A 23,288-nucleotide genomic window follows, 5' to 3' on the forward strand; every position below is an offset into this window, starting at 1 on the left:
AGGTCGCGTCAGAGAGGAAGAGGAGTCGTCTGGAGGTCATCGGAGAGAAAGAAACGGCGTCGGAAAACTAACTCTGAAAAATTGAAAACCCTAAGGGGGAAAACGTGGTTTTTTAAAACTTGGGTTGGGGGAAATTGATAGTTTTTAAAATTTTAGGGGGGAAAATGAGATAAATTTTTCAGGGGTTAGGGTTCCGTTAAATTTAACAACCCATGGATGGGTAAATGGTATTTTTAAAGTTAATGGGGGGAAACTTTACAAAAGGGCATACTTTGGGTGGGAAATAGTCGTTGGCCCAATCAATTACATTAATTGAAGCATAGACAAAGAGTGTAAGAACATTAACTGCTCAGAGTGGTATCAGCAAGTGCTACCCATGAGGTGGAGAGGAGGGCCATAACAAAGAGGAAAAAACATATAAGTTTACAAAAAGTGTTCATGTTGCTTGACATGTTACGGATCTACGGTAATTTGGAGATTGTAGTGCCTGCATATATTTATATACGAGTTATGCTTGACATATTCAAAGAAACAATAGTAATTTCATTTTCTTGATGTTGATGCTCTAAGAAAACGATGCGTGAGAAGTCAATAAGAGGAACCCCTTTCACAAAGGAATTTGAATAATTGGTGCATTAAAGACCGGTGTCCAGGTCGTTGGAGATTACTTGAATTTGTGGTATACCTGTTATGCTTCACGAAATCGAGGAACTAAAATCCACGGGATTTTTTTTGTTCTTTCATTCAAAGAGATATATAAGCTTTCGTGGCACTTTCACCATGGACTTGGCGAAAATTTAACAAGAAGTTCATGGTTTGTATACTAGAACAGTCAACACGTTTTTATGTGCTCATATATGCGAAAACATCAAAGAAATAAAAACACAAGCAATGCAAGAGCAAAAGTGGAACTAGATTGGAGCCGAGTTAAATCTTGGTCAATTATAAGCTTGGCTCAATTGAACTCAAAATAGGTAACCATGATTCAAGCTTGAGACATGGTTTAAAAAAAATTATCAAGCTTGAGTTGACATAAGCTTAAGCTGAAAAAGTGTTTTTATTTTAAAAATTTATCTTTTCTAATATATAAAAAAAAAAAAAAAAACAGAAGGAAATTGAAATGTGATGATAAATGAAAATATTAAACTCATTTATAGTAAGTGAAACAAATTAATGAAACTCATCACACAAGATGTAACACTTTTAGAATTAGGTTGAATGTTTATTTATCACGGGTGGAGTAGGATGTTCAAATGTATATTTCCAATGTGGGACTTTTCTAAATATTAAAAAGAAATGTTTCAACAACTCATTCAAATTCAATCCAGTTTTAAGATATGAGAGCAATTTGAACCACACATCTCACTCTATAAAAATAAGTTTAATTTTTTTTATTTCTCATCAAAATTCAACTTTCTTCCATGTTTATTTTATTATAATACATAAATTTTTAAAGTAATAATCAATAATTTTAAATTTAATAAATAAAGTTGATATTATTATAATGTTCTTTATATCAAGCTCAACTTTATCAAAACTTGTCAAGCTCAAGCCTAGGTTCAAGTTCGACTATCTTAAATTGAGTCAAATTCGAGCAATCTGAAACTCAAACTTAACTTGATTTGAAACCACCCTTTAAGTAAAAGAACATAAATAATTTATGTGGAAACCTAAAATATGGAAAAACCATGGGAAGAGGATTGAGAGATCATTGATACTGAAGTTTGAATAATATTAGAATAAGAAAGATTGAAAGCTCTCTCTAATATCAAGTGTAAAATGTTGAAAAACCCTAACAACACTCTTAAGCCCTCTTAAAACATAATAAAATATGCAAACAAAACAAATTTATATCCACATTTTAGCAATGCTTGTTCACAACACTGGAACACTTGTTCAGTTACTAAAACGCCGAATTTAGAATTTGTAACATGGAACGCTTTTTCAGCTACTAATTAAGGAAGAAGTGTGTACAGACACAAAGGAATTGCACATTTGGGTGAGGTGGAAGAATAATTCTTCAATTTGAAAATTAATCCAAGGATAAGAGATGTTTGTATGTTACGCAAACATGCCAGCTAATTTATTTCAATCAAAAACAGTCAAACGATTTGAAAAATTCAGTTCAATCTTTATCATTTGATCAGTTTTATTGACTTCCTGTCATCTCCACTGATCACGGAAACTTTAATCTAGTTTACATTAATTATACGGAGTTGCTTGTGATAGAAATAATTGAAAAATAGACCAGGGTGGGTCTTCCAAATAGGACAAATTAAGTAAAGTTGTATGAGCTTGCATTAAATAGGGTCATCAACTTTCTTTTTTCTTGGTGGTAAGTAAAATTATATTTAGAAAAATAACAAGAAGCCTACAAACAAAGCCCCGAAAACAACTTAAGCTCATCTTATCTAATGGGCAAAGATAACAAACTAAAACTGGAGGTTAATATAATCTTCACTCTCACTATCAAAACAATTTAATATTGACCTCTCATAAAAATCTATCAAAGTTCCCAAAATGATAGGCTTCAACAGAAGGACAACAATCATAGGTCATATATCTACATGAGAGTGAGTGTACCAGAACCCATTGCAAAGGCCATAAAGAGAATTCTTTACACAAAAGGAAATAACTTCATGAATTTCAGTCCAAGAGCAGTAGGAGAAGCAATCAGCTATGGACAGTAGCGTTGAGGCCAAAACCATGCCAAGAAGAGCCTGATGGCAGAATCTGGGAACTGAGCTAGAGAAAGCCATCAACCAGCAAGCCAGGCAGAGGCACCTGATAGGCCAAGACAACATCTGAATGATGCAGAAAGAGCCCAGCAACTCAACACCTGTAGACAGCAAATAGTGAAAGAAGTCCGAAGGGGCTACAGAAGTTTGACAGGAGCAGGAAGGAGTGAATGAAATTGCAAAACTCTCAATGTTCAGCATGCTGGAATTCCCCGCAATCTGCAGCAACGATTTGATGGGGATAAGCCATGCAGGCTAAAAGACAGTCAAGAGAGAACAAGCAAACTTAATCATGAGGATGCAGGAAGCCATTCAAGGAAGAGAAGCCAATGAAAGATGGCACCAGGCTGGACAAGAAAGGAACAGCGAAAAGAGAAAAATAACTGCAGAGCCCGAGAGTGTAGAAGCAGCAGGAGCCAAGAGAAAAAATCAATAAGTGATTTAATTAACCAGAATTTTTACTTTTCTCATATAATAATCAACAAAGTAACTTAATTTCCGCGTCCAGTTCGGATAGAATTTCTCATTTAAAAAAAAAAAAGTAACCGAATTTGCTCTTCTCTTCTTATTAAACCTCAATTTGGAATTGCAATATATATTTACACAAGATTGAATATGGCAGTATGTCATTTGTTGTCGAATCTTAATCTCAATCGTTAATCAGCTAAATAAGAGAAACAATACACTTACCTTGGCCGTTGAAGATGCAAGGCTACAAACTAGAAGATGAACAGTTCACTTCTAACACAGCCGACGATCAAATACACCAATTTAAATGATGCATAGTATTGGTTTACAGTGTTTTAATGAACAATGTGTTTTATTAAGTGTTAAGAATAAACCGCATCGTTTCACTAGTACTCTCAACGTCCTTCCTCAAGACAATATCGCAGAATACTATAGTAGGCTTGCATATGCAATTCAAATAATACCATCTGCCGTTCTATTTTACAAGTTAATCAAGCAAAAGTTCAAGCTAGCACTCAATCAGCAACTCCCTCAACATAGAACATGCTTTAATTCTCGAATAGCAGCTCGAAGAAAAAGTAATTTACCTTAACTTCTCACTACACAACAAGAACCTTTAAATCAACAATTTTCCAACAAGACAACCAAACACCACTAATCAACTTTCCTCCAAAACAAATTTTAACATAAAAAATCATTTTTTAATGATTTGTCAATAATTCATAATTGGATTATAATTACTTATTATCACAAAATCAGTTATTCTTATAATCATAAATTATGCGAAAAAGATTGTCAAATAACCTAAAATAGCCATAATCCGTTCTCACACAATAAGAAGGAGCTCTTATTAAGACACCGTCACTGAAATCAAAACAAAATACACAAAAGAAACTGAATGCGTTTGCCTAGAGAAGTCTAAGCAAACACTGAGGCAAAGTTCTTGCCAGTGGATTACATTTATCCATTAAAAACAAAACATCTTACATTTGAATGCCTGCCGTAGTTTGTTATTCTATATATCCATGGCTATGAGCACCATCGCAACAAGACTAAGGGTAACCTGAAGGATTGTAATAGGGGTAACCTCCATACTGCTGCGTTGGGGGGGAATAATATCCTCCAGCATTCTCGTAGCCATTATAATTGTTGCAACCATCACCAGAAATAGTAACATGCCTCCTACCATAAGCGTCAACTGTTTCACTATATTGACAGTTGCCATTATTTTGATTACTGTAACTTCCACGATTATAATTTGTTCCACGATTATAATTTGTTGGGTATGAGGTGGGATTAGGGGGGCTTTTGAACATGCCAGAAGGAGGAGTATCACCAGTGGCTGAACCGGAGTGATCTGACACGCTACCATGAGCGCCACTTTTACTTGGGTCATCATGTTCTTCACCAACAGGATCTGCCACAACAAATAACACATAAAAATGTATATAAATAACTAAACTCTATACACCAAGCACAAAGAGAAGAGAGTGTATATATATACATACTGTTTTGAGGAGGAAAATCTGCTAACTTTCTTGAGGCTTGGCAACTTGGGATGAAATACAGAAATGTGATTAACACAAATCCGTAAACGAGAAGAGCAATACTTTTTCTCTCCATTTCTTGATTTAATTTGCCCCTTTTTCGTGGCTGTGGGAGTCTGCTTTTGCATCTATTTATAAGCAGGGCCAGAAACATATGCCAAATTGTCGCAGTTAAATTGACCCAGAAACTGTGTGAACGGAAGGGTTGCCGTAATTACATGATTGTACATCATTGCATGTTAGATTGGCATAGCTATTATGACTACTAATTAGTCTTCTTCTAGAGGAAAGGGAAGCTCAAAAGGGATTGATTTGACAAATTCAGTTAAATTATCAAGGCCTTTATCATCATGACACTGAAGTCTGAACACTGAAACTTTGACTTTGTCTGCGTATGTTAATGTGGAGTAGCTTGTGAGAGAAATATTTTAAAAGCTTTAGACGAGCAGGCTGTATAACCATGTGATGATGTGACGATGTGATGTTGCATGCATACCTATCAATGGAATGCTACGTTAAGCTTCAACTCATCCCAATTATTGACTTTGTAACATAACCATTAGCATCATTTCAAGTGTAAATTTTGAATTTTCTAAACAAAACTGAAGAAATAATATAGCAAGATGTGGTTCATCCAGTAGCGGTTTTAGTTTTGGAATAAAAGATGTTATGTATTACATGAATTTAAATTTTACAATCACATCATTGATATGTTTAACTAATTTATCCTGTTATCTTGATTAGAATAGAAGAGTTGAGGAAAGAGATTAGCCTATATAGTATCATTCAAAAAATATATTTGCTACACTTTAAGCCGTATAATCTGGGCAAGAGAGCTGTGCGTGATTTCTTATCAAGTTTGTATGAAATTTCAAAGCTTGCGCAACTGTTTCGTTGTAAAGCATTGTCCAATCTAGACAAAAGTCATATATAAAACAACGTAACATTTTGAAGCTTCAAACTGTGTATATCTTGATTCCGGGGTTTTATGTCTATATAGGGTCCACAGCATCTTAGAAAGATTGCCTGATCAATTGTAACATTAGACGACTTTAGTTGGTTTGTACGTTTGGTTTCCAGTTTCCATCTTCTGCATGCTAATATTTTAATTGATTAAGATGTCTATTATATATTACGAAAATGAGAAATAAAATTAATTAAAATGACTTAACTATGAACCTCTGCCGCAATTATCAACTTCAGTGCAACTGTTCCTTGTCGAGTAAAGAGATTTGATATCAAGAGAAAACAGTTGAATAAGATAGAAAAATTAGGAGCTTTCTTTAGCATTGATCCCATATTTTGCTACGCGGCTTAATTATTTTCCTCTTTTAGCTGATGGTATATCGCTACGAGCTAAAAAGAAATACCAGGGCCCTTGTACTGCTAGCTGATGTAGATATATTATTGACTCGTTATAACATTCATGTATTTATATATATATGGACTCGTTAATTTCATGTGTCAACTTGGCGGCAATCTTTTCATACAACTGGATCAACTTGGCTGCAATCTTTTCATACAACTGGGTCAACTCTACGTTGACTGTAAGTCAACCAATATCCCTCGGAACACTTCAAATTTTGTGGTTGTAGCTGGACGTTAATTGAACGGAGGAATGACACAGTCTTGGAAGAAGAACATGACGCAAGAAAGAATTGGATAATCTACAACTCCACATATTTATAAACTGGGAGATTATTCTTCCGAGCCACGACAAAGCAAATAAGAAACTAACCTAGATCTTAGTTTCAGTTTCTAATCATATAACAAACTAACATAAGGTAAGAAGTGTTAGAATTCAGATAATAACTTTGAAGCATGCAATTACAAAAAAGATAGCAATAAAATTAAAAAAGTTGCAAGAAAAAGAAACAAGTAGCTAGTAATGTCACGAAGGAGCTACAATTAGTTGCTTGCTTGATGTTATAAGAGAGTTTTCTTCTTCTTCTTTTTTTTTTTTTTTGGTTCTTCTTTCTTATTTTCTAGTGCAAAACCTGACCACATTCGAGTATATCGGTTTGAGTAAAAACAATTATCTATTGAAATAATCTACTAGAGTTTTTGTAATTCTTAGTTTAAAATCGTTTTTTGTTTATGGGAGATGAGAAATTAGAAATGTTGAAAGACCAAAATAGATATATATTTGACAAAAATTTATCACCAACTAACGTACATAATTTAAAAGTTGTGATAGCAATAGTGTAGACTAGTTAATCAAAAAAATTTTAACGTAATTCAGTTTCATAATTAAAAGTTTTTGTCCATGATATATAATTAATTGTTGTAGATATTATTAAATCTCCTAAAGACTTAATTTTAAAAAGGGTACTAAAGAGGATAACTAAATTTTTATAAAGTTTTCCATTTTATCTTAGAATAATTTTTATATATAATATCTTTAGTATAGTGACAAACTCAATTTAATATTGATTTTTTTCTCCTTTTATGTCTTTATTTTTCTTTTGAAGGACAAAGAGGAGGAGTTACATTCAAAGAATTAAATTTGAGTATTTTTAATTCAAATATAATTCTTAAAATATATTTTATTGTAATTGAATTTTAAAAAAGATACATCAATGAAATAGTCCCAATTTGGTAGGTAGCCGTAGTTTTCCCTAGTGGACACAGCTCTTCAAGACACATAATCTATTACTTGCAATTCCAAATCATTACGGTAGATGTCTAACATCATTCAGTTGGTCGTCAATTATTTAAAAGCATTAAGAACTTATCAAAATAATAACCAAAACACACCCGCAAGTAATAAACGAAAATCAATTTCATTAAACATGCTTCAAATTAAAATTTCTTCATAATCCTAGACAAGAGAAATAGCTACCCATGACAATCAACAAACAACCACAATCTAGGAGCGAAATATTGCAACTCATTGAAATCAAACAATTCAACTTAGTAAGTATGCACTAACAATAAATATTCTAGAGAAATTGGGTGCTGCTGGAAGTGAAATGCGAGGGGTGGAGTTGCTGTTGGAGGTGAAGAAAAAAGCAAACTTAAATTTAATACATTCTTAAAAATGGAGTAATGATGATAAAAGATTAACAAAATTGATGAAACACTAGAATTTTTAAATAGAAGATTTAAATTCAAATCTCTATTACACTTCTAAACCTTGAAAAAATTACTTATCCAACAAAAAAAAAGCTTGAGTGAAACCAGCACCACTATATTTTATTATAGAATTAATGGAACTATTGACACCTTACAAATGAATAAAGAGACTCCACTTCAAAGTTTTAAAATCAATATTCCAACACTATATATATCATTTATCAATCAAATTAATATTACATGTTTTTGTGTACACAAATAAGTATACACACGCTATTATATGTGTATCTATTTGTGTATATATAAATGTGCACACATAGCATTGTTCATCATTTATCAACCAGCAAACTATATTTTCCCAAGGTTTGGCCGATAAACATTTTTTCATCCTTAGGTGATATACTTTCTCACCCAAAATCAATTTTTGTTTTAAATAAAAATTAGATCATAAGGGTAAAATAATAATTTCACCATCTAAAAATTTTTAAAATTAAAAAAATAACTTTATTACATGTCTCATTTAAAATTTAAAATATGATAATTTTACTCTTTTAAATGTTAAAAAACTTACAATTTAGTCCTTATAACATTTGAAAACTCTTACAATCAGTGTCTAGCTCACCATTGTCACAATCTTAAAACTGTTATGAGTTTACCATTGTCACTATCTCTTCCACACAATCTTAGCTTTCGTTGATGAGTTATTCACTCAATCAAATCATCAACGAAAGTCATATTGCAACAAGAGAGAAGGAGAAGAGGGGGTAAGGGTTGCCATTATGTGTGATAGAGAGGGGAAAGATGGTGTTATGAATGGGTGGATTGTGGGGTCGGGAGTGTAAGGTGGGTCACGGGAGAAAGGGGTTGAAAGAGTAATAATTTTAAAGGTTTTGATGCAAATTAAACATCTCAATATTTTTTTTTTCTTTTGTTGATCATAGATGATATGATAATTTTTAAAAATAAAATAATTAAAGATAATGTAATGGTGAAACAAAGTATTTTTTAGCCAAACTTTAAATGGAAAATGTAATTTACTCAATTAATTATTGTAAACCAATGCTTGTTAGTTTTCAAATTCTCTGTGTCGTCAACAAGTTAATTAGCAGCCTTAGATTCGTATTGCCGTGAGCTCCAAACCCAACTTGTTATGACGCATAATATATCCATTCAATGTAGGCAACTATAAGATTATGCCAAGAATTAACATAATCTCAATTCAAAAGAGATCGATTCTGGTTCCAGGAATTAATTATATTGTTTTAAAATCTTAAGTACACATATATGATGAATGACTTATTTCGCTGCTTCCCTAAATTTTCAAACTAGGAACTTTATCATATTCATGAAATAGCTGCTAGCTACATGATTCTGTCTTTCGAAAGTAAATAACCTTTTTGGTCCAACAATTATACCATAAATTATGCTGACTTTATTATGAATATATTGGCGACATATGGTACTAATTCTTTTAAAAAAAAAAAAAAATCTCTTTAGATGATTTTGATTCCTAACAAGACATGAGAATCCAAATGCCTACTCATTTAAAGTTGAAAACCGAGCATTAGATAACCAAAGTATTTACTTTAAATAATTCGTATACTTAGTTATACTTCAATAAATAGGTTAAACACAGTAAATATGGTATCAATACTTAATTATATTGAAATTAATTTAAACAAACGGCATTGTCATCTGTGTTCCCAAATTTAAACCTTAAAGTTAATATATGAACTATAAATTTATGTGTACATATTTTTGGTATACAATTTAGATATATAAATTATGTGTTATTATGTAATAAATTGATTTTGAATTAAAAATGAAATAACATCAAATTACATGATGATACACCATCTATGTTCCTAAATTATTTATCAAAAATGTATACATATGGCATTGTTTATATATGAACTACAAATTTTAAAATGTAAATAAATTTGCAATATGAGTCACAAAATTTTAAATTAAAATACTTAAAAATCTTATAACTAGTCACCACAAAATTCTACTATAAAAAATGATTTAACTTCACTTAACTGACACAACAGACAACAATACAAACAAGTTGAAAATCACTCTGCAAAATTCTCCTACAACTTTGATATTATAAGATTAGTTGATTATCTTCTAGTGATAGTGTTCATAAAAAAAGAACAACTGAGAGTTTTTATGTTATATCTTGAAACTCTGATAGAATTGTTTATACCGGCTCATAAGAGAGGACTCTTGGACCTCAAAAAAAAACCACCTACTCACTTGTTTTTTTGTTGTCATTAATTTTTATTTGATTTACATATACATTATTGTTTATAAATATTTTTTGAGTGGAAATTTACTTAATTGATTTTATTCTCTAATAATCTAAAGCCAAAGATTTTATGTTATGAAGTTTTGTTTTTTGGTAACGAAAAAACTTCATTTGAGTTAAACTGTTCTTTCAAGGTTGAATCCATCACATTAAGCAGGTAAAATCCTCAATTCAATGATTAGTCTTATAACTATTATATTAAATAAATCAAAAGTTTAATATTGAAATGTCGTTAGAGGGGATTTGAACTTTTGTTCTTATGAGTTTAATTTGAAAATATTATTTGAGAGAATTTGAACTCTTACTCGCATACTTGAAATCTCACACCTTTGTTTATGAAACTACCCTTAGGGGCTAAAAATGGAAAAAAATATATCAACATTGTCCTCAAGGATAATTTGATTGGCAAAGGAAAGAAAAGTTTAAGTTGTCAATTTAATAAGATTTGAAGTCCGAGATGAAGACAAAGGTTGGAGGTCTAACATGAAGACACTCCGACAAAAATGATTTCGCCTTCGTCGAGAGAAATAGGTTTCGTTAGTGGTTGGGATGTGATCGACAAAAAGATTTAAGCCAGAAGAGAAAGCCAACGCAATCGAAGACAGTCGTCTCTGGCGACAGTTTGCAAACCTTAGGAAAAAATATTGATTTTTCAAACTTCAAGTGGGAGAAAACTGTGACATTTTCAAACTGAAGGGGTAAATGTAATAAAACTTTAATTTTTTAAATTTTTTTATTAAATAACAATTTTACCTCTAACTATAACTGAGAATTTAAATGGATGGGTGGGACTTTTGGCTTTTCAAACCATACGGGTGTGACTTTAAGAACGCACTTAAACTTGGGTGGAAAATAGTCCTTTGGCCTTTGAAGTAATTATTAAAGTTATATTAAGTTTTTATTTTGTAATATTTTTCCTGTAATTTATTTACTTTAAAGTCTGTGAGTAAATGCTTTCATGTTAGATTATTAATAATTAAGACTGATAATAACTTTTATTTTATAACTATATTTTTTTTATTCATTTGCTATGCTAATCTAGAATATTAAGTTGTTATTTCATTATATTTTTCTTGTAATTTATTAATTTTAAATTTTATAAGTTAATGATTTCACGTTCTCATGTTAGATTATTACTAATTAAGATTGAGAGTTACTTTTATTTTGTAACTACATTTTTTTTTAATTTATTCACTATGTTCATCTGTCTTAAATTTTATTGAATAGTTTGTTATTGATACTACCCTATAAATTTCGTAGGTATATTTAATTCTTTTAATGCTCTAAAATTACTACATTTGAGGAAGATAATAATGCTAAGCTTGGCAATTCTATTCAACAACATTTTAGGAAATAACAAAGACAAAGAAAATATTGGCTTAATTACTGTTCTTATATTTGTCTCCACAATTAAGCTAACAAATAACCAAACTAGATCACTTTATGGTCATTCTAGTTCTGGATCAACCATTAGTTTCACCTATATCATTTCTATCTAAATGTCAAAAGAAAAGATAGATTTTTATTTATAATAAGATGATGAGCATCTTCCCAAATCATCTTTATGGTGGCCGCCAAACTATTAAGATTGCCTTAGATCTTTGGAACACGTACCCTTGAAGTCGTTTATGGTGTTGAACATACTAGTATAGATAGATTTATTGTATCCAACCTTAATCTCTATAGGATTGTCAATTCTAAAACTATTAGAGACCAAGTTCCTTAGTTTTAAGAGCATTTAAGGAGACATACAGAAATTAACATGGCACCACCTTTAGTGAACTGTCTTGCTTAATAGAAAAACTACCTCATTGTTTGTATATTTTTGCCAATTCTCTTAAGCATAGATAAGTGCATTTTCCATGTCTCAAGTTATAAAACTCTTCAGATTGAGGAAAGCCATAAAAGTGAAAATATCAATGGAAATGAGATTACTAAGATAGACTTACTGGCAAACTCTAAAAATTTCAATAGCAACAAGAATAAAAATAGTATGTTTCAACCGAGGAAAAGAAACTTTAAAAACAAGAATAATCAACCTCCTCAGAGTAGTCATGAAAACTCTAGAGGTAAAGGAGATAATGAGGGTCCAAGTGAACCAATTATTAGGTATATAACTTTAAAAGCAATGCTACTCATACCCATTTTGGATACACAAATATGTACACACTTACATGTGTCAAAACATGATTGGATATATTATCATTAATTCAAAATCACTCAACCATATGATAACACATATAAGTGTGTATACATTTATGCATTTAAAGTATGTATATATAATTTTATTGTAACTTTAAACCTTTATAAGTACTAATTTTACTAAACAAGAATAATATTAGATATAAGTGGAAATGTACATTTTGAAACTTTACCGCAACTAAAACGTGTGATTCTAGGCAATGACACACTTAAATCTGAATTGAGTTGAAGATGACCTCTGGAAAGATATTGATTCTTAAGGATATTCATCATGTAACTGAAGTGAGAAAAAATTGTAGTAGAGGCGAATAGGGTAATCGTTTTCAAGAGCAATGTGTTTATTGGTAACGGTTATGTCTGTGATGATATATTTAAGTTGAATAATATCTGATTTTTAATAAAGTTTCTTGAGTTCTTAATATTGAAAACTCTGACATATGACATAGAAAACTTGTTCATATAAATTTGAAAAACATTAAAAATATGATGGATCTTAATTAACTTAGTACCTAAAACTCCAATTAATTTCAACCATAAATATGAAGTATGTGTTCAACCCAAACAACCTAAGAAGCCTTTTAAAATTATTGAAAAGAAAAGTAAGTTTTATAACTTATACATAAGGGTGTTTATGATTCCAATAATTCGTCTAACAGCGAAGGTAATAAATAATGTGACTTTTGATGATGACTGTTCTAAATATTGTGATTTATACTTGATTAAATCAGAAAATGAAGTCTTTGATAAATTCGATCAATACAAAAGTGAGGCAGAAAATCTACTAGATCATTAAGTTAAAGAAACTTAGCTCTGATACAGGAGAAGAATATACTTTAAATACCTCAAGTAATTTTTGTGAGTAAAATGGAATTATACATGAAGTAACCCTATCATATTCACCAAAACAGTGTTACCAAGAGGAAAAACATATTACTTATAGAAATTGGAAATTGTAAACTCAGTGTTGTTAAGTTCTAGTATTCATGAGAAGAGTGATTAAAAAATTTTGGGTTGTATCTTAAAACCTTTATAATAGCGCTTATACTCGCATGAAGGCGAAGAACCTTTGGTTTTAGGACAAAGTGTACTCCCATGCCTCTTTTTAAGCTCAGTCCTCTTTCCTTTTTCTCATTAATTTTTATTTGGTTTAACTGTAGACATTTAGTTGATGGAAAATTTGATTAACTGATAATATTCTCTGATAAGTTAAACATGACTTGCACACATCAAAATTAAACTTTAATTTTTCCTCATTTTCTATTCCCTTCCGGACTAGATCTCCCAAAGATTGTGATGGATAACACGTTAGAAAGAATCCGAATCCGTTACTGGTGAAATCAGAGTTGATGGTCATCATATCACAAAAGCAAGATGCAAAGTAAGGCATATACTCACTCAAAATCTCACATCTTGATTTCATCTTGTACCTTGATCTCGATCTCTTCGTGCACTAGCCAGTGAAAAGAGAAGACGATCAATAATGGTCAGAAATGGATTACAGTTGAGAAAGAACTTTGGGAGAGAGGGAGAATGTCATCATCGTTGTTGTCATCTCCGACAGCTACTATAAAAACCTTAGAGGGGAATGAAAATTTTCAAACTTTGGGTGGGGGAAGGTAGGATAAATGGCTAGTTTTTAAACTTAGAAAAAGAGGGGATATGATGAATTTATAATTTTTTTAAATATTTTTATCAAATGATAATTTTATTTTCAACAATAACAATGAAAATTTAACAAAATTGTAGATATTTAAATTTTCAATAGTTAATGAGTGAGAAATTAGGTTTGCACTAAATTTTGGGTGGGAAAAGTTCATTTGGCCCATAAATAACTATATAATATAATTAAGGGAGGTGTGGAATTGAAGAATGGTATCTGATTCCTACTTGAAGGTATAATATTTATCCAGGAGTGGGATATTAAATTCAAAGCTGTCTCATTGAATTCAACCAGCTATAGGCATTTTTCAATTCAAGAATGGATGGCTGAAGCAATCTGAGATATCACTATTACTTGTCGAGTTGATGGATATTGTTTCAGAAGCCTCTCAAGTGCAACACATTCGCTGGAAATGGAAATTTGAAAATTAAAAAGAAAGAAAATGAGGAGGCCGTCGGAACCCGATTCTTTTCCATAACAAGTAACACATGAATTGAATGGATAGTGCTTGATCCATCTTGGAAGATATAAATTGAAAGAAGAATTTAGGGTAAGCTGTAGGATGATAAAGTGAAGTGTATAGGTTGGCTTTTTTAGGATTGAAAGGGTATTTGTGTTGATTAAAATTTTGGGAAAAATCGGCGAAGTGGAGTTAAAAGGTTAAATTTGTGCAACATGGAAAATTAAATGATAATGTTATTAACAACTAAAGGGGTAAAAAAGAGGTGGGGGAGCTTACGGGGGCGCACCCAAAATTGCTATCCTAATCAGAGCATCATGTTCACAGCTTCTAATTGGCCCAATGCATCAAAGTCCCGGGATTTGTTGGGTACACTTTTCTTTTCTCCTTTTTAACTAATTCTATGTGGAATTAACTTTGTTTACATCTCTAAGGCTGGATGACTATTTTCCACCTGAACTTTGATAAAAATTTTATTATTTTTTTATGAAATTAATGAGAAAAACAAAAATATCCTCTATTAAAACTAAATAATTGCTGTCCATGGAATTACAACCTACTTGTCGGTTACTATTCCTCTCCAAGACCCTGTCAATGTTTGCATCATTTTGTTCAAAGATTACAAAAAGGATTGCTCTTTCTCATGTTGAACCATCTCATTATGTTCTCCTCCTCCCTCGATTCCTTCTTCAACTCTAATGACTTCTCCTGCAACTTGAGTTTCACCTTACCACATTCCTCTTGTTGCCACTTCAAAGTCTCAACCATTCATATATTCCCATGTTATATATACATTTTATTACCAACCTTCCTCTCAACTTCACAAGCAATCTTTGGTTATCTTCCCCGTCACTTAACATCCTGCCACAACTCAATCTTTACCGAGCTCACCTCCCTCTTGTCGCCACTTTCAGACTCTACTTCTTTCGTTGTCACCTCACCTCTTCAATTTTGTCATCAATTTCTCCAACTCCCTTGGGTGTTTCCCAACATCCTCAGCATTAATGGTAGAGCAAGACGAGCTCTGGGTCGACATGCTTGTTTATTTTCCCAAAGAACTTGCCAACCAAATAGCACTTCCTACAGTTTCAAAGTTAAAACTCTCATCAAGTCACATATTGAACAAATTGTAGAACATGATCCATCATAAACAACAGCAACAATATATAATGTAGTTTTACTATTCCAAACTTAAAGCTCATAAAGACTCACAGGAGATTTTTTTAGTGATGTCAAATTAACAAGCTTCATTCACTGAAAAATATATCAAATCAAACATCAAATGCAACTTCTTCTGAGATTAAATCTTAAGGATACATTAAATATTATGAATGTATACAAAACCTATAAGAAAGAAAACAAAGATAAAGAAGAAAAAAGAAAAATATAAAATAATTGTAGTAAAAATGTAATATGTTTGTATTATTAGATCTGTTTGTGATATTAACCCTATCATCTATTTTACAAAGCCACAAAAATATCTTCTAACTAATTAAGTAATTTCTGATTTCTAACAGTCGATTCTTGATCCTATTTTTTACTTATTTTTTATAGTTTTTAAGAGAAAAAACAAGTCTACCTTATTAATAGTATTTTTAGGGTTTGTCTTTTAGTGTGACATGTTGTTTTAATTATCCGCTATATTTGTCATTTGTGGTTTAAACGAACTTTGATTGTTCGGGTCTCCTTCCCCTTTTTCTTTGTCTATACATACCAAAAAAAGAATGAAATAAGAAAGATTTCTACCGGCCAAGTGTGAAAATAAACTTAATTTTCAAGCTTACTACAGCATGAAAAATCATCATCTAATCAAAGTTCATGTGGGAAATAGTCATTTGGCCTTTATCTAAATTTCTTATATGGAATTTAGACCACAATTAACATGTCTAATTAATATATTTTTCTCTAATTCAAAACAGTTCTTGAAATATTTCCAACCACATTTGGTAGGAATTGTGTCTAAAAAGTAAAACCGCAAACATTTGGTAGGAATTGTGTCTAAAAAGTAAAACTGCAATAAGGGTGAATTAAGGATAGTAAACAGATTTAATTAAACTCATAAAGATGAATTATTAAAACTATGTTCATAATTTTTATGTATAATTTTATACATAAATAATTATAAGTTGTTATATAATTAGATATTATTTTATTTTTAATTTTAAATTATTTATATAATAATATATTATTATTTATATACAAAATATTACTCATTATGCAAAAACAGAAAAAGGGAGAAAAGACAGATGGTACGAGCGTATTTTTGAGTCAGCCACCTTACGCTGTCAGTTTTCCACAATTATAATGTTGTTGTTGCACTCCTTGTCTATGAAGAAAAGACTTTCGACATGGTAGAAAAAGAGGGAGCCAAGTTCATACATATAAATATACATTGTTTTCTTTTGGGTTTTCTAAATTTTAATTTGTTGCTTTTAATTAAATTTAATTGTTTGGTGGGAGTTCTCGTCTACACAAATAGAAGATGGACCTGTCTCCGCCACTAGTATTTTTTCTACTTTAATATTGTATAATAGGCCAAATGTCTATTTCTCACCCAATGTTTGATATAAAAATAATTTTTTACTTGTTAATTATTAAAAATTTAAATATTCATTTATTTGTTAAATTTTATTTTTACTATTAAAGATAAAATTGTTATTTAAAAATTTTATTTAAACTCATATTATTGAATTATCCTAAAGTTTTAAAATATTTATTTTTGTCTCATAACCTCATATTTATAGGTTTAAAAACTGATTTTTTCCCCTTTAAGTCTAATATTTTAAACTCTCATTTTTTTCATTACAATTGCCCTCCAACTTTCTAAAATGTTCCAATTTCACCCATTCTCTCTCCCTTAATATCCAGATTTGATATTCGGCAACCATCTACAGTCTCTAATCACCAACTCTCTCCCTCCCAATTACTCTCCCTCCCTTCTCCAACTGTCTTTTTCAAAGACAAAGACAACTTCGTCTTCATTTGATGAAGACTCATCCGACGAGTCTTCGTCTCTGACAAAGACAACAGAAGAGAAAAGGGAGACAAATGATCGTCGAATATCGAATTTAAAAACTAAGAGAGACAGAGAATGGGTGAAATTGTAATATTTTAGAAATTTGGAGGGCGGTTACAATGGAAAAAAAATGAGAGTTTAAAATAGACTTTAAGGGGAAAAGTCAATTTTTAAATCTCGAAAATATGAAATTAGGGATCAAAAAAATATTTTAAAACTTTTAGAGTAATTCTAAAGTATAAATTTAAATAAATTTTTTAAATAATGATTTTATCCCTGATAATAACAATGAAACTAAACAAATTGGTGGATATTTGGGTTTTCGATAATTAGTAAGTGAAAAGTTAGGTTTATACTAAACCATGAATGGGAAATAGCCTTTTGGCCTATATAATATTTTTACGGCAAACTGATAACTTAGGGTCAAAGAATTTGATAATTTATGAACTTAATTATGGAAATCATGCGTACGGCTAGCCCCAATTGATTAATTTTTATGACATGTGTGCTTATGTCTTAATTGCCATATGCTCAATACATCATATGTTAATCTCTTTTATTTTATATTAGAACTTAATATGCGAAACCTTTGTTAATGAAAGCGGTGATATGGTAAATAATTGAAACTTTTATGATCCTCCTTAATGGAAATCCGGCTGGTCTAATCAGATTTCAGCTTCGTGTGGTGTCCCTCAATCAACCAATCACCTTCAACTTCATGAACGAGCAGCTCTTGACTTACCAATCGAACAAATGCTCACTAATTATTTATATTCCCTTGATATTATGCGTTTATGCAAAAGTATTCTGACACGTTAGAAAAATCTCACATCTACAAAATACTGGAAAAAATATTGAGTGTTATGTGCATCTTATGTTACTTGAAGATGTTATAATAAGATTGGTTAAATAGTTTGTAAACTTCTTAAATTCTCAATAGCTTTTTTGTTGGGTAGGCCAATATAAACAAGAATGTTGAATCTCAGGTGGTGTAGGGGGACGTTCAACGGGTGTCACATTTATGGTGGAAAACTTTCCAATCTCTCCTAAATGACAAATATGATTGCTTTTCCATGCATGTGTGCAATTTTTATTTTGAAAAAGAAAGGTCACAGGCCCATCCACTTTAAATTCTCAACCTTTTGGATCTGTTGATCACATGTTGGGGTTGAAAGTGACTTCATCTGGGAGCAGTTTGGTTTTTCTCTGGCGAACCTGGCCACTTCATTATTCAAGTGGCCGAGGAATATGATATAGTACAAGTTCTAAGGATATTTTCGAATGTGCCCTCAAGCAGCACATCAATCATATTCCTTCTCGCTCCCATAAATGTGGTTCAATTGAACATACTCACAACTCACAGTTCATCTTCGCTAATTTTTCTCTCAAGAGAGAATTATCATGAAGTTCTCTAAGCAATTTGCAGGCCAGCTTGTTCCTGAATGGAAAGACGCCTTTGTTGATTACTGGCAACTCAAGAAACGCCTCAAGCAATTTTGTCTCTATAGTAATAATACTAATGATCATAACACTACCTCTTCACCCACCTCTACCAAGGACCAACATACATCTTTAGCCAACTCCTTGGTTTCCTCTCTTGGCTCTTTATTTGGCCACCATCAACATAGAGAACATGGTGCCATTCAAGTATATATTCTCTCTTGCATTATACTTTCATTGGCAATATACTCTATAATTGGTTTTCAAATCATTGAAATGATTTGGTTGTTTGTTTATTGATAGGTGCATAAGAAATTTGCAAGTTCAGACAACAAGGCTGATATGTATGAGACAGAATTGCTTGATCAATTTGCGGATTCTGACACCGCAAGAGAGCTCTTTGCATGTCTGGACTTGCAACTCAACAAGGTGAACCAGTTCTACAAGACTAAAGAGAAAGAGTTCTTGGACAGAGGGGAGTCCTTGAAGAAACAGGTGGAGATTCTCGTCGAACTCAAAACAGCACTCAAGCAGCAGCGTGCCAAAGGAGCTTCTTCCCAGGACTCCAGGGAAGATCTTTCTATCTCCTGCACCATCTCTTCATGTGGTATGCAAATGCAATCAATCTGAAAAACTAAATTCACTTTTAGCTCTGAATTTTCATACACTTTTTAATGAAATTCTCACTTCATATAAGATACCACATTTTCTTTTAATCTTTCATTATTAACATATATATGCTCATCAACACATTCATGTAAATTTAAGTTTAATTATTTGTTATTATGTATCTAATTTTCTTTCTTAATTGACTGCAGATGAGGAGTCAATCAAGGACAGAACAGAACAAGAACAACTACAAGATCAGCTGCAAGACAAAAACACTGATGACTTGGAAAAAAATGATGTTGCTTCGGTAACGTCACCAGGATCGGATGAAATTGGAAAATCAATGAGAATGAAAAGAGAGGATAGCAAATTTAGTGCACTGTCGAGTAGTTCTTTCAATTGCCAGGGGAAGAACTTAAGAATAAATATTCCTCTAACAACCCCATCGCTTACCTTCTCAGCAATCAGTTACTTGGTTTGGGGAGATTTAGTTAACCAGTCCTCCAAAAGAATTCCTGAAGGAAGTAGGCTGCACATCAACAAAACAAAGATCCACCATGCAGAGAAGATGATAAGAGGAGCTCTCATTGAGCTCTACAAAGGGTTGGGTTATCTCAAGACTTACAGGAACTTGAACTTGCTTGCTTTCATAAAGATTCTGAAGAAGTTTGACAAAGTAAGGAAATTTGTATGTTCTTATAAATATTTCATTATGTTTTACGTATGCAAGTTAAAACTAATTTGATCTATTTTTCTGGTTTTTTTTTTTCAGGCTACTGGAAAACAAGTTCTTCCCATTTATCTAAAAGTAGTGGAGAGCTCCTATTTCAACAGCTCAGATCAGGTAAAAGTAGTGATGAATAGCTATATTGGAGTATCACTTTATAAAGAAATTGAATTGGCTTATTAATTAATCTCATCAATGACAGGTAATAAATTTAGCTGATGAAGTTGAGGAGTTATTCATCAAGCACTTTGCTGAAGCTGACCGTAGAAAGGCCATGAAATATCTGAAGCCTCATCACCGTGAAGAATCACATTCTGTAACCTTCTTCATTGGTAAGCACATTGCAAATTTCGCTGAATAGGGATTAGGACTATGATGTATGCCTTTTTTTCAATTGAACTAAATGTTTTAGCCATTCCTTTAAGAGGTTCGAGATTATTCACTTTGTGGCAATAATATTGGCTTTAAGAAAACAGAGTATAGACCCACAAGGCCACTAGGCTTAGCCTTTAAAATGAAGGGTGGCTCTTGATTCTCTTTTTTGGGTGACTGATAAAGCACTCAGGTAAGTGAATGGCTATGGTCCATCATAAAGTGACCAAGTTATTTGTGTTGTTATGTTACACATTCCTTAATGCTTTTTCAATCTTAATTTGTTGAATCAGCAAGACTACAATGAATAATTAGTATGGGGGTAAATATTAACTTGTTTTCTTCTCATTGAATCAGGACTGTTCACCGGATGTTTCATTGCACTCCTTGTTGGATATGTATTTATGGCTCACATCACAGGCATGTACAGACCGCAAGGGGATACAGTTTATATGGAAACTGTATATCCAATACTTAGGCAAGTAGCCCTCAGTTTGAATGCCTGGACACCAGCTTTAATTTGAACATCATTGTTGAAATTTTTATTTGATTTGTAATTAAGGTAGCTGACAGAACCAAATTTATCTGTTTGCAGCATGTTCAGCCTGTTGTTTCTACACTTATTTCTGTATGGTTGCAACATTTTCATGTGGAGGAAAACCCGGATAAATTATAGCTTCATCTTTGAACTAGCCCCTACCAAGGAGCTTAAGTACAGAGATGTGTTCTTGATATGTACCACTTCAATGACTGCAGTGGTGGGTGTTCTGTTTATTCATTTGTCACTTGTCACAAGAGGGTATTCATATTCCCAAGTTCAAGCAATTCCAGGCCTTCTATTATTGGTAATTAATTGTTTAAGCATATTATTAATTAGATATAAAATTAATCAAAAATTTTAACGTTCATCCATATGTGCAGATCTTCTTACTATTACTCGTGTGCCCCTTCAACATTTTCTACAAATCTAGCCGGTATCGTTTCCTTTGTGTGATAAGGAACATCATACTATCACCTCTCTATAAGGTACTGCCATCACAATTTCAGTACGATAAAGTGGTTTCAATTCAGAAATTTTTCTGTTAGAAAGCTAAGACACCTACTGTAATAACTAAAATAATTAAATTATCTCAACAGGTTCTGATGCTGGACTTCTTCATGGCTGATCAACTCTGTAGTCAGGTGGGTTCATGATCTAATTAACTGCAGTTTGTTGTGAAATGACAGAAATTTCTTTATAGCTTATCATCAATAGTTCACTGATTAAAATTCTTTTGATATTCTATAGGTGCCAATGCTGAGGAACTTAGAATATGTAGCTTGTTACTATATGACTGGTAGCTACAAAACACAGGACTATGGTTATTGCATGAGAACCAAACATTACCAGGATTTCGCATATGCAGTGTCCTTCCTGCCTTATTACTGGAGGGCCATGCAGGTATGCCATTAATCCCTCTAGCCTCCTAATTATTTCCTGATTGAGTCAAAATTTTAGATGAGTGTATCTCACTTTATTTTCTGAAACTGATAAAGATTTTTCTGAATCGGGTGTGTAGTGTGCACGGCGCTGGTTTGATGAGGGGAAGACAAGTCACCTTGTCAATCTAGGCAAATATGTGTCAGCAATGTTGGCAGCAGGAGCCAAAGTAGCTTATGAGAAAGAAAGGAGTGCTGGATGGCTGTGTCTTCTTGTCATCGTGTCAACTGCTGCAACAGTGTACCAATTGTATTGGGACTTTGTAAAGGATTGGGGGTTGCTTCAGAAGAATTCCAAGAACCCCTGGCTAAGGAACGAATTAATGCTTCGTCGCAAGATAATTTACTACTTCTCCATGGTATATATTTGATTACATCTATTCTAACATCATTATGTTTAACTCACTTCCATGTTAAGGGAAAAATTGTATCAAAGCTGATTTTAATCAAAATGTTGATTACCATGCAGGGATTGAACCTTATTCTCAGGCTGGCTTGGCTACAAACAGTTCTTCATTCAAATTTTGGACATGTTGATTACAGAGTAACTGGTTTATTTTTAGCAGGCCTTGAAGTCATTAGAAGAGGACAGTGGAATTTTTACAGGTACAAGTTAGCCTACCTATAGCTTCATTATCCTTAAAATATGTTCTTTGACAGTATCCATAATAGACTATTGGCTTAATTAATTGTCTAGATTGGAGAATGAGCATCTAAATAATGCTGGCAAGTTTAGAGCAGTTAAGACAGTGCCACTTCCATTTGAAGAGGATGAGGAAAATTGATGCCCATTGGTGATAGTTGCTTACCGAATCTGGTTCGAAGGGAATCTCAGAAGCTTTGCAATCTTGTCCTTCCAAGAAGAACCTTATCCCTTGTACAAGTTGATGCCGAAGTAACCAAACATCAACTTGATTTTCATTGCTCCTTGGATATTGGAAAAAAGTGGTTGATACTTGCATACCAAATTTTCTTCAACAAAGAATAGAAATTGATGCAAATGCGTGAAGTTGCTTGAATATCTAGTTAATCCCATAATCCTTATTAGAAACTTATACTTTGCAATATCGGATCCAAGTTTCATATCCTTAAACTTGGGATCCTTATAATGGCTTAATATCAGCAAGGAATATAAATCCATTTTGCATAGCTAAAGATGCTTGATAAAACACTGGCAACATTTC

The 23,288-nt window shown here is 32.2% G+C and overlaps 2 protein-coding genes across 2 annotated transcripts; one reads left to right on the forward strand and one right to left on the reverse strand.

The window, feature by feature from the left end:
* Nucleotides 1–4,029: 4,029 nt before the first annotated feature.
* On the reverse strand, nucleotides 4,030–4,875 carry LOC123216177. Its single transcript, XM_044636562.1, has 2 exons — nucleotides 4,715–4,875; nucleotides 4,030–4,623 (listed from the first exon to the last, which is right to left on the reverse strand). The coding sequence occupies exons 1-2, from the start codon at nucleotides 4,827–4,829 to the stop codon at nucleotides 4,259–4,261; spliced, it is 480 nt and encodes a 159-aa protein (XP_044492497.1). The 5' UTR covers nucleotides 4,830–4,875; the 3' UTR covers nucleotides 4,030–4,258.
* A 13,976-nt stretch (nucleotides 4,876–18,851) lies between these two features.
* Nucleotides 18,852–23,105, forward strand: LOC123216216 (phosphate transporter PHO1 homolog 1-like). Its single transcript, XM_044636612.1, has 13 exons — nucleotides 18,852–19,124; nucleotides 19,221–19,524; nucleotides 19,736–20,202; nucleotides 20,299–20,370; nucleotides 20,456–20,585; nucleotides 20,983–21,103; nucleotides 21,221–21,470; nucleotides 21,547–21,651; nucleotides 21,763–21,807; nucleotides 21,914–22,066; nucleotides 22,185–22,463; nucleotides 22,574–22,710; nucleotides 22,802–23,105. Exons 1-13 carry the CDS (start codon nucleotides 18,879–18,881, stop codon nucleotides 22,887–22,889), a joined length of 2,397 nt encoding a protein of 798 aa, XP_044492547.1. The 5' UTR covers nucleotides 18,852–18,878; the 3' UTR covers nucleotides 22,890–23,105.
* Nucleotides 23,106–23,288: the final 183 nt, after the last annotated feature.

This window comes from Mangifera indica, chromosome 5, assembly GCF_011075055.1.
Source record: "Mangifera indica cultivar Alphonso chromosome 5, CATAS_Mindica_2.1, whole genome shotgun sequence".
Classification (NCBI taxonomy): domain Eukaryota; kingdom Viridiplantae; phylum Streptophyta; class Magnoliopsida; order Sapindales; family Anacardiaceae; genus Mangifera; species Mangifera indica.